Source organism: Caloenas nicobarica, chromosome 3, assembly GCF_036013445.1.
Source record: "Caloenas nicobarica isolate bCalNic1 chromosome 3, bCalNic1.hap1, whole genome shotgun sequence".
NCBI lineage: Eukaryota > Metazoa > Chordata > Aves > Columbiformes > Columbidae > Caloenas > Caloenas nicobarica.
This window is the reverse complement of record NC_088247.1, coordinates 120,886,568-120,907,316: the sequence shown is the minus strand read 5'-3', so window position 1 is coordinate 120,907,316 and position 20,749 is coordinate 120,886,568. Positions and strand designations below refer to the sequence as shown.

Below are 20,749 nucleotides of genomic sequence, written 5' to 3'. Positions count from 1 at the left end.
GGTGATGAAATGTGGAGCCGGGTGAAACAGATCTACCCTGTTTCACAGGTGTCACGTTCCACCTGTGCTTCTACAAAGGATGCACAACTGAAAAACAGGGAGACGTAAAGCCCTGCAGCCTTGCGCATGTAACGTGCCTGTGGGGCTGAGAGGCTAGAACCTGGATGAGCAGTTTACTGACAAAGTTGTACTTTTAAACATTGCAGCATTTTGCAAGTTTGACACCAGGAACAACCCCTATAGCACTGTAGCCAAGCGTAAAGTGCAGAAATGTGGTCTGGTGTTCTGCAGACAGGGCAGTCTGGGGAAGGAAACCAGCAGATACCAGACTTCCCACTCTGAAGTTAGTAGGGTACAGCAGATTAGAACAAAAAGGAAGCTCTGGCGTTGCAAAATGAAGTAGTCTGTAGAAGAACTGAAGGTGGGCCGTAACTTGTATTTTTCCTCAAATCAAAACCAGCAGGACAAATTTCTGTCTTTCAAATGATTAAATTCAGTGAGCTTATTTGAGGAAAATACATAGCCAAATACATGTACTTATTTCCCAAGTTATTTTTAATTAAATTCAGAAGACTCCCGCTGACTTAATGGTCCTGGTTTTGACATGCGTGGTGCTGACTCCTGTACATTCTTTGCTCAGTTCTGGAGGTGCACCAGTTTTCAAGAGACGCGAGCGTGGCTGAGGCCTGGCTGCTGGGACAGGAGCCCTACCTCTCCAGTCGGGAAATAGGTCAAAGTGTTGATGAAGTGGAAAAATTAATTAAGCGGCATGAAGCATTTGAAAAATCCGCAGCTACTTGGGATGAGAGATTTGCAGCACTGGAAAGACTGACCACGGTGAGTGCTGGGGGTGAGAATCACCTCTCTTGGCCGTTCCCCTTCGTTTTGGCGCCACCTGATTGTTCAGAGAAAGCCCCAGTGTCACCAGCCTGATCTCTGTTTGTTAGCAGCCCAGGCTGATCACCCGGGGCCTGAAGTTTCATGTTCCCAACAACACTAAGACCCTCTCAGGTTCGTTTGAACTCAGCAACCTGCAAGGAAAACTTAAGTGATAAATGACCGTGGTGGTCACCAAGAGCTGTCCCAGGCTCAGGAACGGTGACCCAGAGGGAAATTCAAGAGCTGAGCAGTTTGCTCCATCCCTCTGCCCTACAGGTTGTGCTGCTGAAAGGGATGGGGAGATTCTTGAAGAAGACCCAGATCCAAATCCTAGAAATTATTTTCAGTTAAAGATGACAGTGTGAGGAGATGGTGGGGAGGGGGGCTTGACGAAAGTACTTGTTGTGTTTTGTGTTTTGACTGCTCCAGTACAAGGCTACATTGCCCCTAGAAAGACTCAATAAGCCAAAAAAGAAAACCACATTTTGAGTACAGCTGCAATGTCAGTAATTAATGCTTGGAGAGCATGTTACCATCTTTGGAGAATAGTTTTAATTTTGACACTGAAACTGAAGTGGCTTGATTTTTCACATGCACTGAGTGCCCCAGCTGCAGACAAAATGAACTGGAGTTTCTCAGCATCTTCAGAAATCAGACTGGTTTCATTTAGATGATTAATTTCAGCGATTGGGATGTGGAACACTTTATTTCTATGGATGGCAAGCAGACAAGAAGATGTCACTTTTCAATATTTTCATAGCTTGTGCTGCTTTCTTGTTTTTTCTGGGGTTTAGTCTAATAGAGAAAAGTTTATTTGATGTTAAAGGGTTACTGTATGCCTTTACTGACAAATTCAGTGCAACAAACTTTGCAGGGTTAATACTTTTAAAGACTGATGGCTTCAGTTTTCATTCCAATAAACTAATTTCAGTAATGTTTCAGAACAATGTGCAGAGTCATTTCTAGTTTCTCGAAGCACCCCTGAAATATGTGCAGTGCTTTTAAATGCACAAAAATCTTTAATTTGGCAGTTGGAACTGCTGGAAGTCCGTCGGCAGCAGGAGGAAGAGGAGAGGAAGAGGCAGCCGCCCACGCCGGAGCCCAGCCCCAAGGCTGCGGAGGACGCCGACTCCCAGCAGCAGTGGTGAGCCTGGGGACGCTGAGCTGCCGGCTTCACACCGTCCTGCACACACCGCTCAGGCTGGGACCGTGGGGCTTGCGTGGGTTTTTAATGAGACCCCTTTTAGGAGACTTGCTGGATGTAGTTTATGGGGACGGGACCTTTCCCAGACATCTGAATTCACTGCTTGAATGTTGCACTTTTTCATCACGATGCAGCGTCACAACCACAGAGGTGTTACCTGGCCCTAGAGGAAGAATGCTGGTTTTACACCCCCTGTGTTATGAAACAAAATTTCTGAACAATCTTGGCTTTCTTCTTTAATGAGCATCAGTTACAAATAGACGGAACATTAACATTTCTAAAATTATTTGTGTGATAGGAGTAGACTTGTTTGTAAGGTACCTGTCAGGAAAGCCCATTTTGATCTCGCTTAACACTGGATTTATTCAGTTGGGCCTGAGGATTTTAAGAACTTGCTTGAATTTCTGAGGTGTGCAATATTCAGCACGAAAATCTCATTTTGGTGGAAAAGATTGGTGATTTTCAAGAGCTTAATACGATTTATTTTCTTTTTCCTCTCTCCTGACAGGGATGGGACAAAAGGAGAACAGGTTTCCCAAAATGGTTTGCCATCAGACCAGGAATCTCCACGGGTTAGTTACCGCTCCCAAACCTACCAAAACTACAAAAACTTTATTAGCAGACGGACAGCCAATGACCGATCGTGGTCTGGACTGTGACAAACAGAATCACTGTCAGCAAAAGACGCCTTTTTTCAGTATGGTCTACTGGTACTGGTTTAATCTTTTGGCTTCAGATTTCCCTGCCGCTTTTCTCTTCCTTCCCATCAGTTGACTTTTATTTAATTAGCAGCCCCTCGGACATATATTTGTTTCACTTTAATCCTTGTTTATTTGAATCTCCCCACTGACACTCAGTTGCTTTAAGGTGACACATTTATTTCATGTTATTTACTGTGAGTTTTTCATGTCGCTAATAGTATTAAGATTTTCCAGCTAGATCGTCCTTTATATGAGTAATTGAGATTTAATGAGATTACATCATAATGAAGAAGAGAACTAGAATCTGACAGGTATGACGCATCGAGTTATACTAACAGGTTTCAGCACGGCAACATTATTAAATCAGCTGCGTTAGCAAACAAGTTATTTGCAAGGCTCAAGATAATCAATGCAAGTGAGCTGGGCAGTGAAGGCTGGGAGGGAGGGGAGATTGTAACTATCAACAAATAAAAGCCTTAAGGTTAGTTGTATAACATTCCATGCAGAATGGACTCGACTGCAGATAAAAATAAAAGCGAAATAAAACATTAAAATCTAGTATCTAAATTTATCTTGGTATTTAGTCCTCATGAAGAGTTGTGGTCTTGCTGAGTAGCTGTTTTGGGGCCCCGTTTTGCCTTGGTCCTGTTCAGTTTACAGTAATTCCATTTACTGACCCTGGAGAGACAGTGGTATAAATGGGAGCAGGGTGCAGAACTCTTATGGAGAGGTTGTGATGCTTTTTTAAAAAAAGTAATTTTATTTATATATTTTATGCATTTTATTTTAAAATACAGCGGTCTAAGATCCCAGCTCTTTATACAGATGCAGGTCGAATGGTCCATGTCTTATTCATTCCTTCTTGATAGGGGATGTCCCTGTGCAGTCAGGATTCATGCCAGTAACCTTGATGTGCAGCCATACAAAGACCAGTAAGGAAGTCACCAGTAAGGAAGGGAAGGGAGAGAGAAGTCAGTTTTCGACTACTGCGCTGCTTTAACTTCCTTCCTGCAAAGCCTGCTTGCTTCAGTTAGTGCTTTGAGTGGTGGGAGAAGTGACACTTGTGTTGCGTGTGGTTTTGACCTGGGCGCAGGAAGCTCCTGGCTGGCTCCGATGGGGCTTTGGGAGCTGGTGCCGGTGCTGCAAGGGAAATGCAGGTCCCAGTCAGGGCGCTGGGCACAAAATGCCCTTCAGCACAAGTTTGTCTTTCAAAATAGCCCGTCCCGGTTCCCTGTGGGTCTGCACACAGACCCTGGCAGTGCTCAAGGGTACTGAGCAGTTCTACTTTTTTCTTTCTCTAAATAAAGCCTTTCAGTTCATCTTTAATGTTAAATGATGGAGTGAGCTGTCTGTTATACATTCTAACGTTTACGAAATTATCTATAGTTGTGGCAAGGCCCATGAGGCAGCCTGCAGGCACATCCCAGATCATCCTCATCTTGTTGGCTACCACAGCCTTATACACCACCCGTGTGCTGCTTTTTAAATTTTATGATACATAATGCATTTCCATGCTAGTCTTCACCATCCGGACTTCAGACTTTCATGAGAGCGTTCTAGCTCAGTCCATCGACTCTTATGTTGCGGTACCTCAGACGTAGGGAGCTGTATTATTTCCCATTGGAGGCGCAGGATGTGCTGCTGTTGATCAGAATTTAGTTTTGTGACGACTGGCTGAGCAGGGCAGCCGAACCGTTCTGTGTGGGCTGAGCTGGGGCAGTGAGAAGGATGACAGAAAGGATGTGCTTCAGTAACTGTACTTTTGCTGTAACTTGTCTTTCCACTTCATGATGCATGTTTTTTTTTCTTTTGTCAGGATAACAACATATAGCTTCTTAATGCTTTTTCAAATCCCGTACAGATGTAGGCAGGTGCTGCGGCGAGCGGCCGCAGCCGTGCGGGCGCTCTGTGCCCGACAGCGCTCAGAGCAGCGTAGCTGGAGCTTCAGACGCCACCGTCTGGGGAGCCTTCACATCTATTCCGGCTAAAACGTACTATGGGAAAGTAATTTACATAGCTACACTTTTTAACTTCTATTAGTATGCCTGTGTCTAAAAATTACACATTTAGGCTTAAGAGAAACCAATTAGGTCACTTATAAATGATTAAGGTCGTCATTTTAGGCACTAGAAGTGTAAGATTTCGCCTATTTATTACAGCCTATAGTTCTGGCTGAAAACATTTAAATGGTACTTATGCCAGAACAACATTTAGGCTGTCATCTGTTGGCATTTAAAAAAGGCGAATACGTCTCTAGTGTTTAGTCTGTGGTGCAGAGACTTAAATTGATGAACTGAATGTGATGTTGCTTCAAGGGCTATGGAAAACAAAGGGATGTCTCCAGTCGTTGTCACGAGCTGTCTTGTTGCATGTTAGTCCTGATTTAAGTATCTGGAGAGCAGCCTTTAGCCACTAAAGCACTTGCAGCTAACCTCTCAGTCACCATTAAGAAAACCGTATTCATGTGCGTGATGACTGTTTGTAACAGTGCAGTTTGCTATTAATGTTTGTCCTCGTTGCGTTGTCTCTGCATGCCCCATGCATGTTTCCATTGAAGTTTGTTCAGCTCCTGTTTTTTCTCTATTTTCACAACACATTCTTCGCATAGCTGTTTATGATTCGGATTTATTTTGCTTGTTTTCTGTTAATTGTAGATAACACATGGAAAGGAAATAAAACCTGAAAGAGCATCAGAAAAGCTTTTCATAGCCCTTTTACCATCAGTAGAATTTTAAGAAGTTACAGGTCTGATCGCGTGGCTAAAGCTGGCAGTAATCTTCTGAAACTGCAAGGTTGCAGACTGCAGCACTGAGTTACGTGGTACTTCCCGTAAGAGCACATTAAGTAGATGTGCAGTGGCTGCTGGTTCGAAACTGCTGTTTGACTTCAGAGCCGTGGTCCTAGGTACCCCCAGATCAGTAATGTTTTCCCGTCTTGCCAGCATCTCTGCAGAAGACGTGGGGTTAGGTACCAGGTTGTGTAAGTTGTTGAGGTAAGTCGCTGTGGGCCGTGCGGCTCGGGCAGGGACGCAGGCAGTCGGGGAGCGGGAGCTGGGCGTTCGGTAGCTGTCAGTGCTCACGCAGGTTTGCCAAGGGCTGTCCCTCCTCTGGAACGCGACCCGTTGCCTGCCGGTGATGATTGATTAATGGAGCTGTCAGTGGTGAATCACGGGGGGTTTATTTCCCTACCTGTGTTACGGCAGCTGTGCTGGCAGTGTTTGGGTCAGCCTCATCCTTCATTTACCCTCTGCCCCCTTTAATGCAACATTTTTGTTATATTTTGAGATTTGGATACAAGTAGTGAGGTTTGATGGCTTAGGTTTATCCTAATTGCGAAGAAGCATCATCATTGAGTTTTAGTTGCGCTGGATCAGTCGAGATGGATAAATCTCCGTGCAGGGCAGACGTTTCCTCCTGTCAACCAGGCTGTAAGGGCGCCTGTCTTTAGGGATGGAGTAAAACAGGTAGGATTGAAGTGGGATGTGAGCTGCCATCCTTTCCCTGGTTCAGTGGCGTAGTGTCTGTACTCTGGAGATGTAGATTGCTTAAAGGCAGGTGACCGATCCTTCCCATATTCATAGCAAGCTGACACTTAGATCTTCCCGGGTCAATATGTGAGGTACAAAGGTGTGAGGTACAATAATGTGCACTTGGCAGGTATAAGAAGTTCTAGCAAACGGTGGCAAAATTCAGTTTGTTGCATAATAATTTGGCTGCTTTCGAATTGTCCAGGCTGTGTGCAGAAGTGGGAATGTCTAATTATTGTGCCATTCACAAATACCTGCTTGTCTGCATAAAAACAGTCCAGAATGTTTGTGATCTACTAGAGCATCGGCAGCACTAAGCTTTAGTAACTTGCTAATAATAATAATACTACACACTGGTTGTGTAATGCCTGAGCTGCTACCAATGGCTCTACATGTCAAAGTAATGGTACAAGAGGAAAAAAAACTGGGACCAAGCTGCATTTCCAAAGTTGATAGCCATTAGGATTCCAATTTAAATGATTTTTGGATGAATGGCTCCTGAAGACGTCGCCAGCTTGACCAGTCAGAGCTGCTGGAAACGCGGCTGCTCTCTAGGCTATCTCGATCACAGTGCGACAGGCAACGCGACCAACAAAGCAAGTGATGGGCAAGGCCTTGGGTCTGTCTTTGTTTGGGGGTAAATAGCTGTGTGGTTTGTGTGACTGTGGTGGTTTTCAGTTCCTTTAACAAAAATCCACTCTACCTAATAACGAAAGTCTGAAAAAGACCCTGTTGAATTGACATATGACTCCTTTCCCTTGTCTTCAAGATCCGATATCCTAACTGGGATGATGGGGATGAAATGCATGGTGTCATCTTTCTAATTTCTGCATGTTTTGGTTTTGTTGTGTCACTAGGGGAATGGGGAAAGCGGGAAAGGAGCTTTTACAGAAACAAATAAATTATACAAATTTTTGTAAATGCTCCTGGGCAATTTTGACATGTTTTTCTGCTGACCAATAGTGAATATCTTTTATAGACTTTTAATACCCCGGTAATGCCCTAAATGTATTTAAGGTGGCTGATGTGTATAACTTCCACTGTTCCTCTAGGTTTGCAGAAAGTGTGATTGTTACTGTTCCAAACATTTGAGTACTTAGCAGCAGAATCGAATGCTCTAATTTTAGGAATAACAATATATAAAAGAATATGAATTGACCAGCAGAGCAAAGCACAGTAAAATTCACACTGATGTTTAGCTGCTCTTATTTTCCCATCTCTCCATCTGTAAAATGGGTACTAATCCATTCATACCTTCTAATTCCCTTGGCCTTTTGTGTCTCCACGTGTGAGAAAGATCTTATTGGCCTGCGTCATTCTCCAGGCAAAGTTTATACACAGCCACGTTGTGCAGGGAACCAAATTAACTGCAAGATACCTCAGTGTTGTGAGGCTTCTCGCTGAACATTTTTTCCACTGTTCCTAGGTGGCGGAAACTGCAGAAACCAACGAAATGGTCAACGGAGCTGCAGAACAAAGGACAAGTTCGAAAGAGTCGAGCCCGGTTCCTTCCCCAACGGCAGACCGCAAAGCCAAGACCGCCGTCCAGGCCCAGACTGCTGCTACCCTGCCAGCCAAAACACAGGAGATTCCTTTGGCTCAGATGGAGGGCTTCCTCCATCGCAAACACGAGTGGGAGACGCACAGCAAGAAAGCCTCCAGCAGGTAAAGTACTCGGTGCTTAATGCAGACAGTGGCATCCAAACTCAGCAAATGGAGGACAGTAAATGTTATCCCTGCTACTGTTGTCTTCTCACAGCTCCTAAAGACCTGTCAAGCTTATGTTTCTGCTCTTGTGGGAGCTGCACGTGCATGGTTGAACAGTGTAGTTGATGAAGTTGCAATCCAGAGATACACGGTAGAAAACGCGGTGTTAGCCGTATTTGGAAGGTGGAAAACTGAGGCATAAAGATACCGTGACTTCATGATGAATTTGTGGCAGTAGTGGGATTTGATTCCAGATCTCTCAAGTTGTACGTTACTGCGAGAAAAGAAAAACATGTAGGTGTGAGAATAGAAATGTCCATATTCTTCTGACATTTTCTGTTTGCACGTTAGCGCTTCCCACCTACTCTGTAATCTGTTCAGAAGAGAAAAGCAAGCAGAGATGGTCTGTGTGCCTTAGTTGATTCCATTCCTGAGGACCTGATCCTGCGGATCTCAAACAGGCAAAATTTCCGGGATTTCTGTCTGCCCTGGAAAAGCAGACTGGGGTCCTCCATGACCTGAGAGAGCTCTTGAAACCAGATCTATGACTTGGCTGAGAAGGAAAATGTTGACTAGCGAGGGGTGAGCTGCACCAGCGGGTGAGGGATTTGGTAGGAGCCGAAGCAGCCAGCAGAGCTGAGTGCAGATCACACATGAGCACAGAACTACCATGATTTTTGTTCAGCTAGAGTTGTTCACGCTGGAGTACTACTTTAAAACAGTGACAGCCACCAATACTAATATCTAGGGGCTCTTATTTCTAGTGATCATTGATTTTTATAGCTGTTTTAGAGAATGAGGCGGATGATGCCGCTAAGATCATTTGTAACAATCAAGGATTTTACATGCAATCCATTTGTTAGCTTGCAGCACAATGAGAATTCCTTCTACAATAAAGCGTGGTCATTAAAAGGTCAATCAGTTTCTCTCCCAAGTGCGCAGGATGCCTGGTCTGACACTCAGTCCTTCCACCGTTAGGATATGCTCTGGAAATCTCTGTTCCGTTTGGCTCAAAGTCAGGGGTTTTGTCCCGCAGCTGTGCCTTCATGGCAGAATCTGCTGTCTGCAGTTTACAGGACTGAACTAGTCTCCGTTATCTTATAGAAATAACTGTGCTTGGTTTCTCCAGTTCTGCAAGTTAAGAGCGTGACATTTATAAATACATTTGTTGTTCTCTGTGTCTTGAAGATCATGGCATAACGTGTACTGTGTCATAAACAACCAAGAGATGGGCTTCTACAAGGATTCGAAAGCTGCTGCTTCTGGCATCCCCTACCACAATGAGATTCCTGTCAGCTTGAAGGACGCAGTCTGTGAAATAGCGGTCGATTATAAAAAGAAAAAGCATGTGTTCAAGCTAAGGTAAACCTGTCGAAGCGTCGTGCCCTTAGTATAAGTTGTGGTGGGGCTGTTCACTGTGCAAATTCATGGCAGGATTCAGCCCAAGAGCTGATCATAATTATTAACGGCAGTATCTTCCTTTCTGAACAAGCTCTTCCCAACACTGAAACATGGTGTGTTTATCAAAGGTAGCGAATACAAAACAGTATGAAATTATCTGTGCACTTTATTTACATCTGGGACAAGACTAGACATGTGTGCCTAATGTGAGGAGCCTGCGTTCAGAAATGCTGAGCTTTTCAGTGGCTCCTTCTGGAATTAATTGGAAAGAGCTGAATGTTCATGGTTCTGCACTTTCAAAATCAAGCCTCTTGTTTGTTTTTTTCGGTATTGATTTAGGAGACTAGAGAAGACACCCATCACATTTTCAGGTCTAGAACATGTAGTTACAGACCATTTCATTTTGAAGCCTGTGAAGTACTTGTTCAAAGGTTTAAAAAAAAATAAGGCATTTCCTTCTGAAATTGTGTGAAAAGAGGCAGCTACTCATAAATAGTGCACTGTCTAGTACCTTGAGTCACCCACTGTAGTTATGACAGCAGAGCAGCTGCAGTATTTTGCCAGGTTTCTACAAAAGCCATGAAAACTGGGTGTTGCCTGTGACTTTTGCCTTTCTAAAGTATTGTGTAAACTTTTATAGCGTCTCTTGCAAAAGAGAAAAGATTGCCTGAAAGAGCAAGTAACTGAGAGAGCGATCAGCGGCTGCTGGAGCCGCCAAGCCGTGCAGCGCGTCCTGACGCGCTGGGACACGTCCCGTCACGAGCACATCTGGAGACCAGAATAATAGCGTGTGTGTGGCTGCCGCTGCGTGACGGTGCGAGACACCGAAACACGAGTGGTTGGGCTGGATTTGTGCACGTGTAGATGTGGCGCCTGTCCTGTGTGTCTCGGCGTGATGGTGGACTGTAGCTAAACCAGCAGGAGTTGATGCAGTGTGCCCACTAAGCTAAATTGGTGGTGGTTGTTTTTCTTTACAGATTGACTGATGGCAACGAATACCTCTTCCAAGCCAAAGATGATGTAAGTTTGTTTTTCTCATTGTTTATTGCTCATGTGATATCTGTGCTGCTGTACAGCAGGAAAAAAAAATAGCAGCTAAGAGCTCAGGGGTGCATGTTAGTTGCCTGGCCTGCAGTCTTGTACACACGTGTGCGTAATGCGTAGATCCAGCAGCTCCCCCTGGCAGCATCAGGGCAGGGGGCCTCTTCAGATACACCTTGTAGTAGACGTCTTCAGCAAGCGCGTAACCAGAGAGGAGTGCCAGGTGAGGAGTTAGGACCGTGTTTCCTTTCATTCCCCACTTCTGTCCATCCCCCTTCCACGACATTGAGCGAATTAGGAGGGCGTGTGGCGCGCGGGTTGTAATCGTTTTCTGCCTTTGGGGCTTCTTGAAGGAGGAGATGAACACGTGGATCCAGGCCATCACATCAGCGATCTCTTCGGATAAAATCGAAGTGTCCCCGACCACACAGAGCACTCCAGCCTCCAGCCGTGCCCAGACCCTGCCTGCCAGCGTCACAATAACCAGCGAGTCCAGCCCTGGCAAGCGGGAGAAGGACAAAGAGAAAGACAAAGAGAAAAGATTCAGCCTTTTTGGGAAAAAGAAGTGAACTCCATCTCCACGCACTGCACTTCTCTGACCGTTCCAGTGGAATTCCAGCATGCGAGCTCAGAACCAATACGTTACTCTCTGTGCCTCATGTTCCTCAATGTGATTGACATTTTTTTATTTATAGAGCGTTTTAAAATAAAAAGCCAACAAAAAAAAAAGAATCTAAAGTTACAAATGTATGAGGTGCATTGGGCAGCTTCTGTAGGAGAGGGAGGACCAGGTTTTGGGGGTTTGTTTTTGTTTTGTTTTTTTTAAATGAAGTTAATGTAGATTAGATCTTAATATTTAAACTGTTCCTCAATTTTGTGAGGCTGTCTTGGAAAATAACCCACTCCTAGTGCTATTGGTATGCAAGGCAGCGGTGCTTTCGAATCTACTGTGCACATCCAAAAACAATGTACAAATTTTCAAAAAACATTCACTTCCATTTAAGGTTGTTATGCTGAGTCTTGACTAGTAGAGCCTCCCATTGCGATTCTAACATATTAAACCGATAGTGTATGATCTTTGCTGTAACAGAGTGCAGGTATGCATTGACTTACAGACAAACCGTTCATATCCTGGCATTGGTTATTAACACAACCTGAAGCTTTTCTGCATCGAGTACGACAGATAAGAATGTTGGTGTACAAGATGGATTAGCAGGCTGATACAGTTTTAAATAATCTGTAATTTCAAATTCTTTTTTTTTTTTTTTCCGAAATACATTATATTGTATGTTTCAGATAATTCTAGTACAAAGTATAATAAGACTAGATGTATAATAAACCCTTTAAAATCATCGATAAGTGTAAAAGTGGAACTGAAGCATTTACTGGAAAAGTAATGTTACTCAAATGGTTACTTGCTTGTCAGCTGCAGCACTGTGTGTTATAATTTTGCTACATTACCTTGCTATTTGATACATAGTGTGCATTTCTCTGTCACTGTAACTATTGTAATGAAAACTTTTCATCTTACTGCACAATCAAAAATTACATTTAATAGGAATGAACTTTCAATGACTGGGCCTGTAGTCGAGAGTAGTACTGGAACTGGCTTTCAGTTGTATCGAACTGTACCTCTAGACTTTTACCCTATCTGTTAAATATATGCTATGTCATTAAATGCTTTTAAAACTAAATATGCTGGTTAAGTTTCTTATTTCATTTCTGACGATGTTAAATCATAATTTTGAAAGAGGATCAAAAATAAAGTTATTTTAAAACGTCATCTCTCCTGTGCACTGAAAGAATGCCTTCAAATCTAATTCAGTTTTTTTGTGTGGAAGTTCCTACAGAAATAGTTGTTTTCTCTCTTTCTACTTCTCTTCCCTTTTCACTTCCCACCTGCCCGCCCTTCCTCCCTGTCCCCCCAAATTAAGTGCCAAAGAATAACCAGAGAAGGATTTAAATCAATGTTTTGTAAAATATTTTGGCACAGCTATTTTTTGGTGGGAAATAAACCTAGCAGAATCGATGGAAGTAAGCATAAGCGTGGGTTGGGGCAATTGAACAGGTTACCTGAGTGTCCTACCCGATTGAGGTAAGTACCCAGGTACTGGTTTGCAGGAAAATAGCTTTCAGTCATCTCAGTTCTGCAACTTTCTGCCTGCCCTTTGCTCGAGCGCTTAAGTCCTCAGTCAGGCCATAATGGAACTTCATAGTTCACTGAGCGCCAGTCCTGCCCGGTTTAATTTCCGCGGGCTTTTTGAGGTCAGGTGGTTTTTCTCACCATACCGTTAGAAGTTTTAAAATCGATGACATGTAAGTAACTTGGTTTTTTGAATTTGTTTGTGATTATTAAAATACTCTCGTGTCATTTTAGATGAAAAGCAGATAAACTGCAAACTAACGTGTTTCCAAGCCAGTTTCCTGAACATGCGCCCGATACAGCGTGTTAATTCTTTTCATGGAGTATACCGTGTTTTTTGGGTTTTTCTTGTTTCTGAAGTTTTAAGCTATTAAACAATTGACTGTTCATGCACATGAGTTTTTACTCCTCTCATATTACGTTGTTCCAGTCTAATTATTAGTAGAATGTAGAATAATGCCACTAGTCTTGTAAATGTAAAATTTAACACAGTGTGAAAAGCTGAGGTTTGACTTTATTAGAAGAGAGTCATGAAATAGTTGATTAAAGTATGTGAAAATGTTGATGCCCTACCGTTTTTGTCAGTTAAGCTGTTACGATGAGTAATTTAACAGATTGATCTTGGCTACCCGTTAATCCTGCAGCATCGTGGTTGAACATACCTTCAGAATTGTTTTTTCTTGTTTCGTCTTGCCTTTTAACTGCAAGTTGTTCCTGAAAACTGCTTGAATAAAAATCCTTTCTGCTTAGGAAGCCGAGGAGCAGGAGTGAGGTGTAGTTAAGCCCGGCCCGTTTTCCCGTCCGGAGCGGCAGGTGCAGTTTCGGTGCAGACAGAGCTGGCGAGGCAGGAGCAGCCACCTCCGCAGCAGGTCAGACAAGGCGGGCTGGTGGAGAAGGAGCGGGGGAATCGCTCTGGGGTTACGTGAAGGGAAACGGCAGAGGAAGAGGAATGACTAAGTATGGGTGGTGGAAACGGGACTGGAATTGGAGCAGGTTAATTAGTGAACTGCAGCACTGAACATGGTCAGGCCCTGTGGCAGATGAAACATATTCCTTCCGGTTACCTCGCCGGAGAGCGAGGATGTGTGAGCGGTTTGCTGTGTTAGGAGGTTTTGTAAGACAACCCATATACGTGTTTCCTCTGGAGATCTGTTGCAGAAGTAATATAGAGGTTGAAGCTTAAGATTTTCAAAGAAAATTAAAGCCACCCGCTTGTCAGCTGCTTTGCTATCGTTATGAAAAGAGCAATCATCCCCTGGTCAGCTCAGTCTGCATTCCTTTTTTCCTCTTGGCGAGAGCTTTCCAGGCTGACATGGTCTCGGAGAGCTGCGCCTGGAGGGTCTGTCCGCATCCTGACAAATTGCGTACAATGAGGGGGAAAAAACAAAACTCATTAGCCATAGGAATGAAGCATTTGTTGGGTGGGAGTGTTTTCTTTTAGATGGATGCAAATAATGTTAATCCATCTGTTCTACATAGAGAATATGTTACATTGAAGGGCTGTACTCTGTGAGGAAGATGAATGGTGAAGTAGGAGTGTATGATTAACCTCTGTTCCTGTGAAATACTGATCGAGACAGCTTTTCACTTCACTGTGGTCTCTTTTTTGTGATTGAGTTCACAGAGAATGGACTTGCAATGTGGGGGGTCTTTGAGAAACATGCTTTTGTAATAACTTGCAGGTATGATGCAGTTTTGCTTTTTTTTGTGGATATTTGGGTTTTTTTCTGCCTTGGCTAATCACAGGTGGTTGAATAAATGTAGAAACTTAAATCACAGTGAGTTGGAACAAACACTAGTCCTTTTCATTAAAAAAAAAAAAAAATTAGAAAATCAGGCTGTGGTAGATGGCTGACTTAATGAAATTACTGCAAAAAGCAGAATTCAGCTCTCTTGACACCTCAGCCTCTGCCTGTGGAGTGAGCAACAGAGGCCACATCCTGACACCAGGAGGAACCGCAGAAGTGGCAGAAGGATTCACTCGCTTCTCTGTGTCCGGGCGTCAAGCAGGTATGAAGTTCAGGTAAGAAATCACTTGTGTTCTCACCGCGTCAGGATTTTACTTGGCCCTGCGGCTACAGGCCTAGTTGAGGGGTCAGCGTTCAGCACTTGAGGCTCTGTTTTATTTCTTACTGCTAAATGTGATTTATCACCCATTGTTGAGCATTTTAGTCTAGCCGTGTGACCAATTCAGTGTTTCAGAGGATTTTAAACAAGATTACAGTGCAGATACGTAAGGCATAAAATGTCCCCACGATGCAGTACTGCTGCAGTACACGGGGTGAATAGTGAGAACAGAGAGTTATATTACAACATACTGCAATTAAATGCGAAAAGCATGAGAGTTAGAGGTTTTGCTTGTGATGGAGCTTGTGGCCTTTCCCGCTCTGCGCCGTCACACAGCCCGGCGGGGCCGAGCTGCGCTCCAGCCTGCGCGGGTGCGGCGGAAGCAGATCTGGACGAGATCGGAGCCGCCCACGTGCCCGCATCTGCAGTCTGTCGTCATGCAGCACCGCGGAGCCACCCAGAACAGGGGGCAGGAGACACAGAAAGGGCTGGTTTGCAATGAAATGCCCATTTATTCTGTAAAGTATGAAATAAAGGATGTTGTGCTTACGCGTGTATTTGATAACGAAGCCTCCCTTGCTTCTGAAGCCCAGCCTGGTGGTTGTGAACATCAAATCTACACGTGTCCTATGTTTGAAGTATCACTTCGTATATTAACGAATTTCACGTAACAATCTTTAACTGTTAGGCGAGATGCTGTGGTGGTTCGTTATATTATAATGGTAGACATTACCTGGGCCTCACGTGAATTTTGTCGCTAGTTTCTTATTGATCCTGCTGTTCTTTTACTCCTACACCTAGCTGAGAAAATATTTCCTGCGTTCACGGAGTACCAGCATTATCCATGAGAGGTCACCCTGCGCAGAGAGATGCTGAGCTCCAACAGATCTGCTGCCCCCTGGACAGTCCAGTGGGATTTGTGCACTCCAGAGAATTGAGAGCTTGGATCCAAGTTCTCTTAACTTGGAAAGGTCAGATTTTAAGAGTTGCGTAAACTTGTGGCAAGATTTAGACATGTCCTGGGTGAATCATTATAGGAAAGAAGCTGAGTCCAGTACGGACTTTTCTCTCCAAGCTAGGATTTGAAGGAGTGTGGTATGTCTGATCATTCAGAAAGGGGCTCGCTTTGCATTTGGGGATGGAAAAGACTCAATTTATTATTTTCTTTTATTTTCCTAATGCTGTTTCTGGCCAGATCCCAGCATTTCATTAATGCAAATCAGTATTTCTGCCCACAAGGAATGAGAGCTTAGAGCCAGTTCCCCTGATATTATTTTGTAGTTGAATTGTAAAAACACTGAGAGGCATCAGTCAGGATTGGATTAATGTAATGCCGGGCAAGAAGCAGAACTAGATCACAGTTCCTGCTTCTGATCCCTCCCCCCAGGTTCTTATAGATTTTTATATATTACCGCTCAAATGAGAGCTGTTTTGAAATACCAATTAACATGCTATCTCAGTCCATCTACTGTACATTCATCCATAAAAAATATGAGTTATAAGTGGTATTTTGTGTAGCAAAGATCTAGGACATAACACAGATGTTTCTGGGAGGGAAAATCTCTGTGTTCGTTGTTAATCACAGCTCTTAGATCTGTATAGAGCGGGCAGGATATATCACAGAGGACTGGAGTTAATTTGAGATGCGGTGCTTTGTGGCTGCTTTAACACAAACAAGGAAACAAAGCAGTAAAAAACCCACAGACACAAACCCCCCCCAACCTCCTCAAAACCCCCGTCAGCAGTGAATCACCCCTTGGGCAGGGAGTGTGCTAACTCAGGTGCTGCTCATACAAGGCGCTCTGTCAGTTTGTTTTTACCTTTAGAACAAAAGAAGAAGTAAATGTCATGTGATATATTAATATATATGTTCTGGGCTAACAGGCTCTTTGCTGCAATGAGGAGGAAGAATGGTGGTGCTACCGCAAAAATTTGTATATATTTAAATTATGCTCTTAAGTGTGTCTTTAAGTGTTGATTTTTACATGAGTTATGTTCAATTGGAAATAGGTTTAGACATTCAGTTAGATTTATACCCAATATCAGCACTAGAAAGCAAACATGAGAGCATCGGTGATGTTTATGTGGTACTGACAAGGAACGGTAGGTTGCAGTATTGAGGAGCAGTTTTAGCAACATGACTGCTGCTAATAGGAAAGTAATAACGCTTTTTTCCTTTTTAATTGGGGAGAACCAAACCAGAACAACAACAAAACCACAAAAAACCTCACCATGACAGGTAATTCAATCACAAAAAGAAAATTCACAAAATCCTTGAGAGTAAAGATTACAGGAAAATAAGTGAAATTGAACTTGTTCCACATTTAGTTTTAAGGGGGGTTTTAAAACATTTTCAGGGTGTCGGTTCATGACTAGTGTACTTCATTGCTACAGTAATGATTTATAACAAATAATTATTTCATAAAACAGAGGATAAATTTTTAGTAAAGCAATGTCTATTGTTTAATTCCCCCACACTTTGACCATACTAAATATCACAATTTTTTTTAAAAAAATACATACGCCAAGGTTTTACTGAAGGAGTGTTACAAGGGGAAATTAATTTAAGACAAAAGATTTGTCCCGGCAGATTTTAAACTGCAGGGATCAGCAGACGGGCGTGAATACATTTGGTGTTTTCTGTGTTCGGTTATCATTCCTTTTAAAAAGGGATTTTTTGGTGATGGTTTGCGTGCTTGGCTGTGTCTGTCTGGACAAAACAAGGGGAGTATTTTGGTCCGTGGCTGCCCACATTTGCCACGTTAGCTGCTGGGGAAAAAAAAAAAAAAGTGCTATTTTCGTCCTATCTTCATTTTTCCAAATTACTGTGAGACTTTCGCATACAGTCGTGAAGGGGGAAAGTGTTTTTCAGCACGTCAGTTTGTGTGCGGCGAGCCGTGGCGCTGGGGGAGCCCCTTGGGTGAGCCGATGCCGAACGTGTCGCGCTCCTTGTTTTCAGGTTGCCGATGGGAACAGGTGAACGAGGCAGCTCCTCGTCCATGCGGGCGGGCGCTGCGGCTCTCCGGGGGCGGGCGGGGCCGGTGCTCCCCGGGGAGGCGGCGGCGCGGCGGCCGCTCGGGGCGCGGTGGCTGCTCGGGTGCGCGGCGGCCGCTCGGGTGCGCGGCGGCCGCTCGGGGCGCTCGGGGCGCGGCGGCCGCTCGGGTGCGCGGCGGCCGCTCGGGGCGCGGTGGCCGCTCGGGGCGCGGTGGCCGCTCGGGGCGCTCGGGGCGCGGCGGCCGCTCGGGGCGCGGTGGCCGCTCGGGGCGCGGTGGCCGCTCGGGGCGCTCGGGGCGCGGCGGCCGCTCGGGGCGCGGTGGCCGCTCGGGGCGCTCGGGTGCGCGGCGGCCGCTCGGGGCGCGGTGGCCGCTCGGGGCGCTCGGGGCGCGGCGGCCGCTCGGGGCGCGGCGGCCGCTCGGGGCGCGGCGGCCGCTCGGGGCGCGGCGGCGCCGGGTTTTTCTCTCAGGTTTGCTCCCGGCGCTGTGGGCGTTCGTGTGAGCCGGGATCAACAGTTGGGGCAGATAGTGCGAGGCGTGCTGTGTGGGGAGAGGTGAAGCCTTGCAGTCTGGCGCTGCGCTCCGTGAATGAGTCTTCGGGCTCGCTCCTCTGGTTTGTAGCCTTCTCTTCCGAGTTTCTGGAGGGGCGGGTTTGGTTTCTTGGGTGGTACTATGAAGCGGTGGGTGTCTTGTTGAAAACGACATGCAGCAACCACATTTGCCTGATAATGACAATACAAATCTTGCCTTAGAAAAAGATGAGAAGCAAGGAAACGTGTTCCTTGGGAATATCGTACCAAAGGATGACAGTAAATAAATTTTTAAAAAAAAACCAAACCCGCAACACAATTCCCTCCCCCCCTACTTCATGGCAAATCTGAGTGCTTTGTGACTGAAAAATGGGAACATAAAATTGTTCTAATTGCAGAGTAGCTGTAGACTCTAAAAGGAGGAAGGTTTGGGTTGCTGGGGGATAAGGAAAGATGGGGTAATATTACCGTATTTATGCTGGATGTTGCATAGGAATCCTCTCCTTCAATAGCATGTCATATGAAGACTCAGAGCATCAGATCCTGTTGAAAATGTTTAAAGACTGTAGCCCGCTCCGAACTGCCACAGCAGGGATCCAAGCAGTGCCTCAAGCCCCCAGTAGTCGGTAGTCCTTTTGCATTTTAAATACCCGTGCATTTTGCAATTGAAAACCACGGGGTTTGTTTTTCTCTCTCTTTCAGTTTTAACCCAAAGATAGCTGCCTTGAGAAGAGCACCCGGGCAGCTTTCTGCAGGAAGCCAAGAAGGTGCAATACAGGAGATGCAGCCCGGAGCCTTTGGCAGGTGGCGGTGGTGACGCACAGAAGTTACTTTGCCTTCGGAAAGGAAAAAAAAGCAAAGCCCTCCGTGCTGCTTATGTAGGTGTATTTTTGCGATCTCCCTTCTCCCCTAAGGAGTTGCCTGGGTGGGGAGGCAGCAGCTGCTCGCCCTGGGCAGCAGCAGCAGCAGATGATGGTGGCAGCGCAGCGGTGAGCGCGGCGGCGGCGGCAGACCTGAGCCGCGAATGCGTTTGCCGTTTAAGCTCGTCCGTCGTCGCTGGGAAGTGCCACCTGAAGCTTCGGCAGCTGGGCAGGGATCAGTAACGTTGTGAAGGGGCAAACCCCGCGGGGGGAAGGAGCCGAGGGAAGGGCGGGCTGGGTTCTGTGTGTGCTGGTGGGCAGAGGGGGTTGGTTATCATGGCGGATCGGACAGCTCCCAGATGCCAGCTCCGGCTGGAGTGGGTTTACGGGTACCGGGGTCACCAGTGCCGCAACAACCTGTACTACACGGCGGGCAAAGAGGTGGTTTACTTCGTGGCCGGGGTCGGCGTGGTTTATAACACCAGAGAGCACAGCCAGAAATTCTTCCTCGGGCACAACGATGACATTATCAGGTAAGGGGGCTGACTTTTCTGGCGGTGGGGTGGGGTGGGGTTTAAAGGGAAGGGAGGAGAATGTAGGGCTGGTGCATACCCCCCCTTGTCGCTTACAGCTCAGCTTGTACCTCTCGGTGTGAAGCAGCTCAGATTTGTTACCAGCAGTCTGGTTGAAAGCTGGCTTTCTAGATACTGTCGATTATTCTTATTTTTGTAGCAAAGCTTCAAAATGTTGCAGTAATGTTTTTCTGTTGCACTGCACCAAAAGCAAAGCATTTTGTTTCAGTATGGAAAAGCACTGGGAAGATCTTAGTGCAACAGCGCTGCAAAATCGTGGCTCCCGCACCTTAATCTTTCCTGGGCTGGGACCCTCGCTCACCAATGCTGATGTCTTACAGAAGGCAGGTGTAGCTCTCCTTACACTCAGCAAATCCCAGCATGAGAGTGCCATAAATCTGACGCATAGTTCAATCTAATCTTTTTTTTAATATCGTCTGGAAAATTTCATTCAAAATCAAGTTGAGCTGTTTGTACTCCAGCCAAAAAATCCCCAGCGTGCTGGTGCAAGATGGCTACAGAAGCACAGGTCTTGCTTCTAGTCTTACCAATTATTTGTCTGTTTCTTTCAAGTGCTGTTTAAGAAGTGGGTTTAATTGATGTTGTTGTCTTACTGAAATATTAATTTTACTGCACCTCACAAGATAACAAAATTAAAATGTGGTTACAGAGTTCAAGGTAGGCTTTTAAAAAATCTGTCCAAAATACAGAAATTTACATCAGTAAAACAGAAAATTAATGTTGTCTCTACTACTTTATGACTGGAATCTGAACGTAGAATATCCTTATAAAGGACGTTGCATGGTAACGCCGCTCCTCTGAGCACAGCTAACTGCTGCCCCCCCTATTCACCTAATTCGGCGTGAATGAAGCATTTTCTCGACGATGTGAAACCAGAAGAGCCCCAGGTGACTCATGGTGCAGCAGCACTGTGGAAACATCTGCTGAAGTCACAGTTTTGACACTCGGTAGCAAAATCACATAATTGTCCTGTAATCATTCTGGAGCCTTGTTTACAGAAAACGGTCCACTTTTCCCAGCGAGAGCTTTTGGCTGCTGGGTGTCCTCGTGGCATTCCTCTCCTCCCCTCTATAATACAGTAGCATTTCATGAAATACAGCGGAT

The 20,749-nt window shown here is 45.2% G+C and overlaps 2 protein-coding genes across 7 annotated transcripts in view; both read left to right on the top strand.

Moving 5' to 3' along the window:
* The window catches only part of SPTBN1 (spectrin beta, non-erythrocytic 1), a 114,683-nt gene extending 102,530 nt beyond the window's left edge, over positions 1-12,153 (top strand). For all 5 annotated transcript variants that reach the window (XM_065630762.1, XM_065630761.1, XM_065630760.1 and 2 more), the window contains exons 30-36: positions 641-837; positions 1,911-2,023; positions 2,592-2,655; positions 7,737-7,975; positions 9,206-9,379; positions 10,396-10,438; positions 10,813-12,153. In XM_065630762.1, the coding sequence (XP_065486834.1) occupies positions 641-837; positions 1,911-2,023; positions 2,592-2,655; positions 7,737-7,975; positions 9,206-9,379; positions 10,396-10,438; positions 10,813-11,028 (1,046 nt within the window). In that variant the 3' untranslated portion in view covers positions 11,029-12,153. The remainder of the gene's footprint in view (positions 1-640; positions 838-1,910; positions 2,024-2,591; positions 2,656-7,736; positions 7,976-9,205; positions 9,380-10,395; positions 10,439-10,812) is intronic.
* A 7,235-nt stretch (positions 12,154-19,388) lies between these two features.
* The window catches only part of EML6 (EMAP like 6), an 86,077-nt gene continuing 84,716 nt past the window's right edge, over positions 19,389-20,749 (top strand). For both annotated transcript variants that reach the window (XM_065630821.1, XM_065630820.1), the window contains exon 1: positions 19,389-19,585. In XM_065630821.1, coding sequence (XP_065486893.1) covers positions 19,389-19,585 — 197 coding nt within the window. The remainder of the gene's footprint in view (positions 19,586-20,749) is intronic.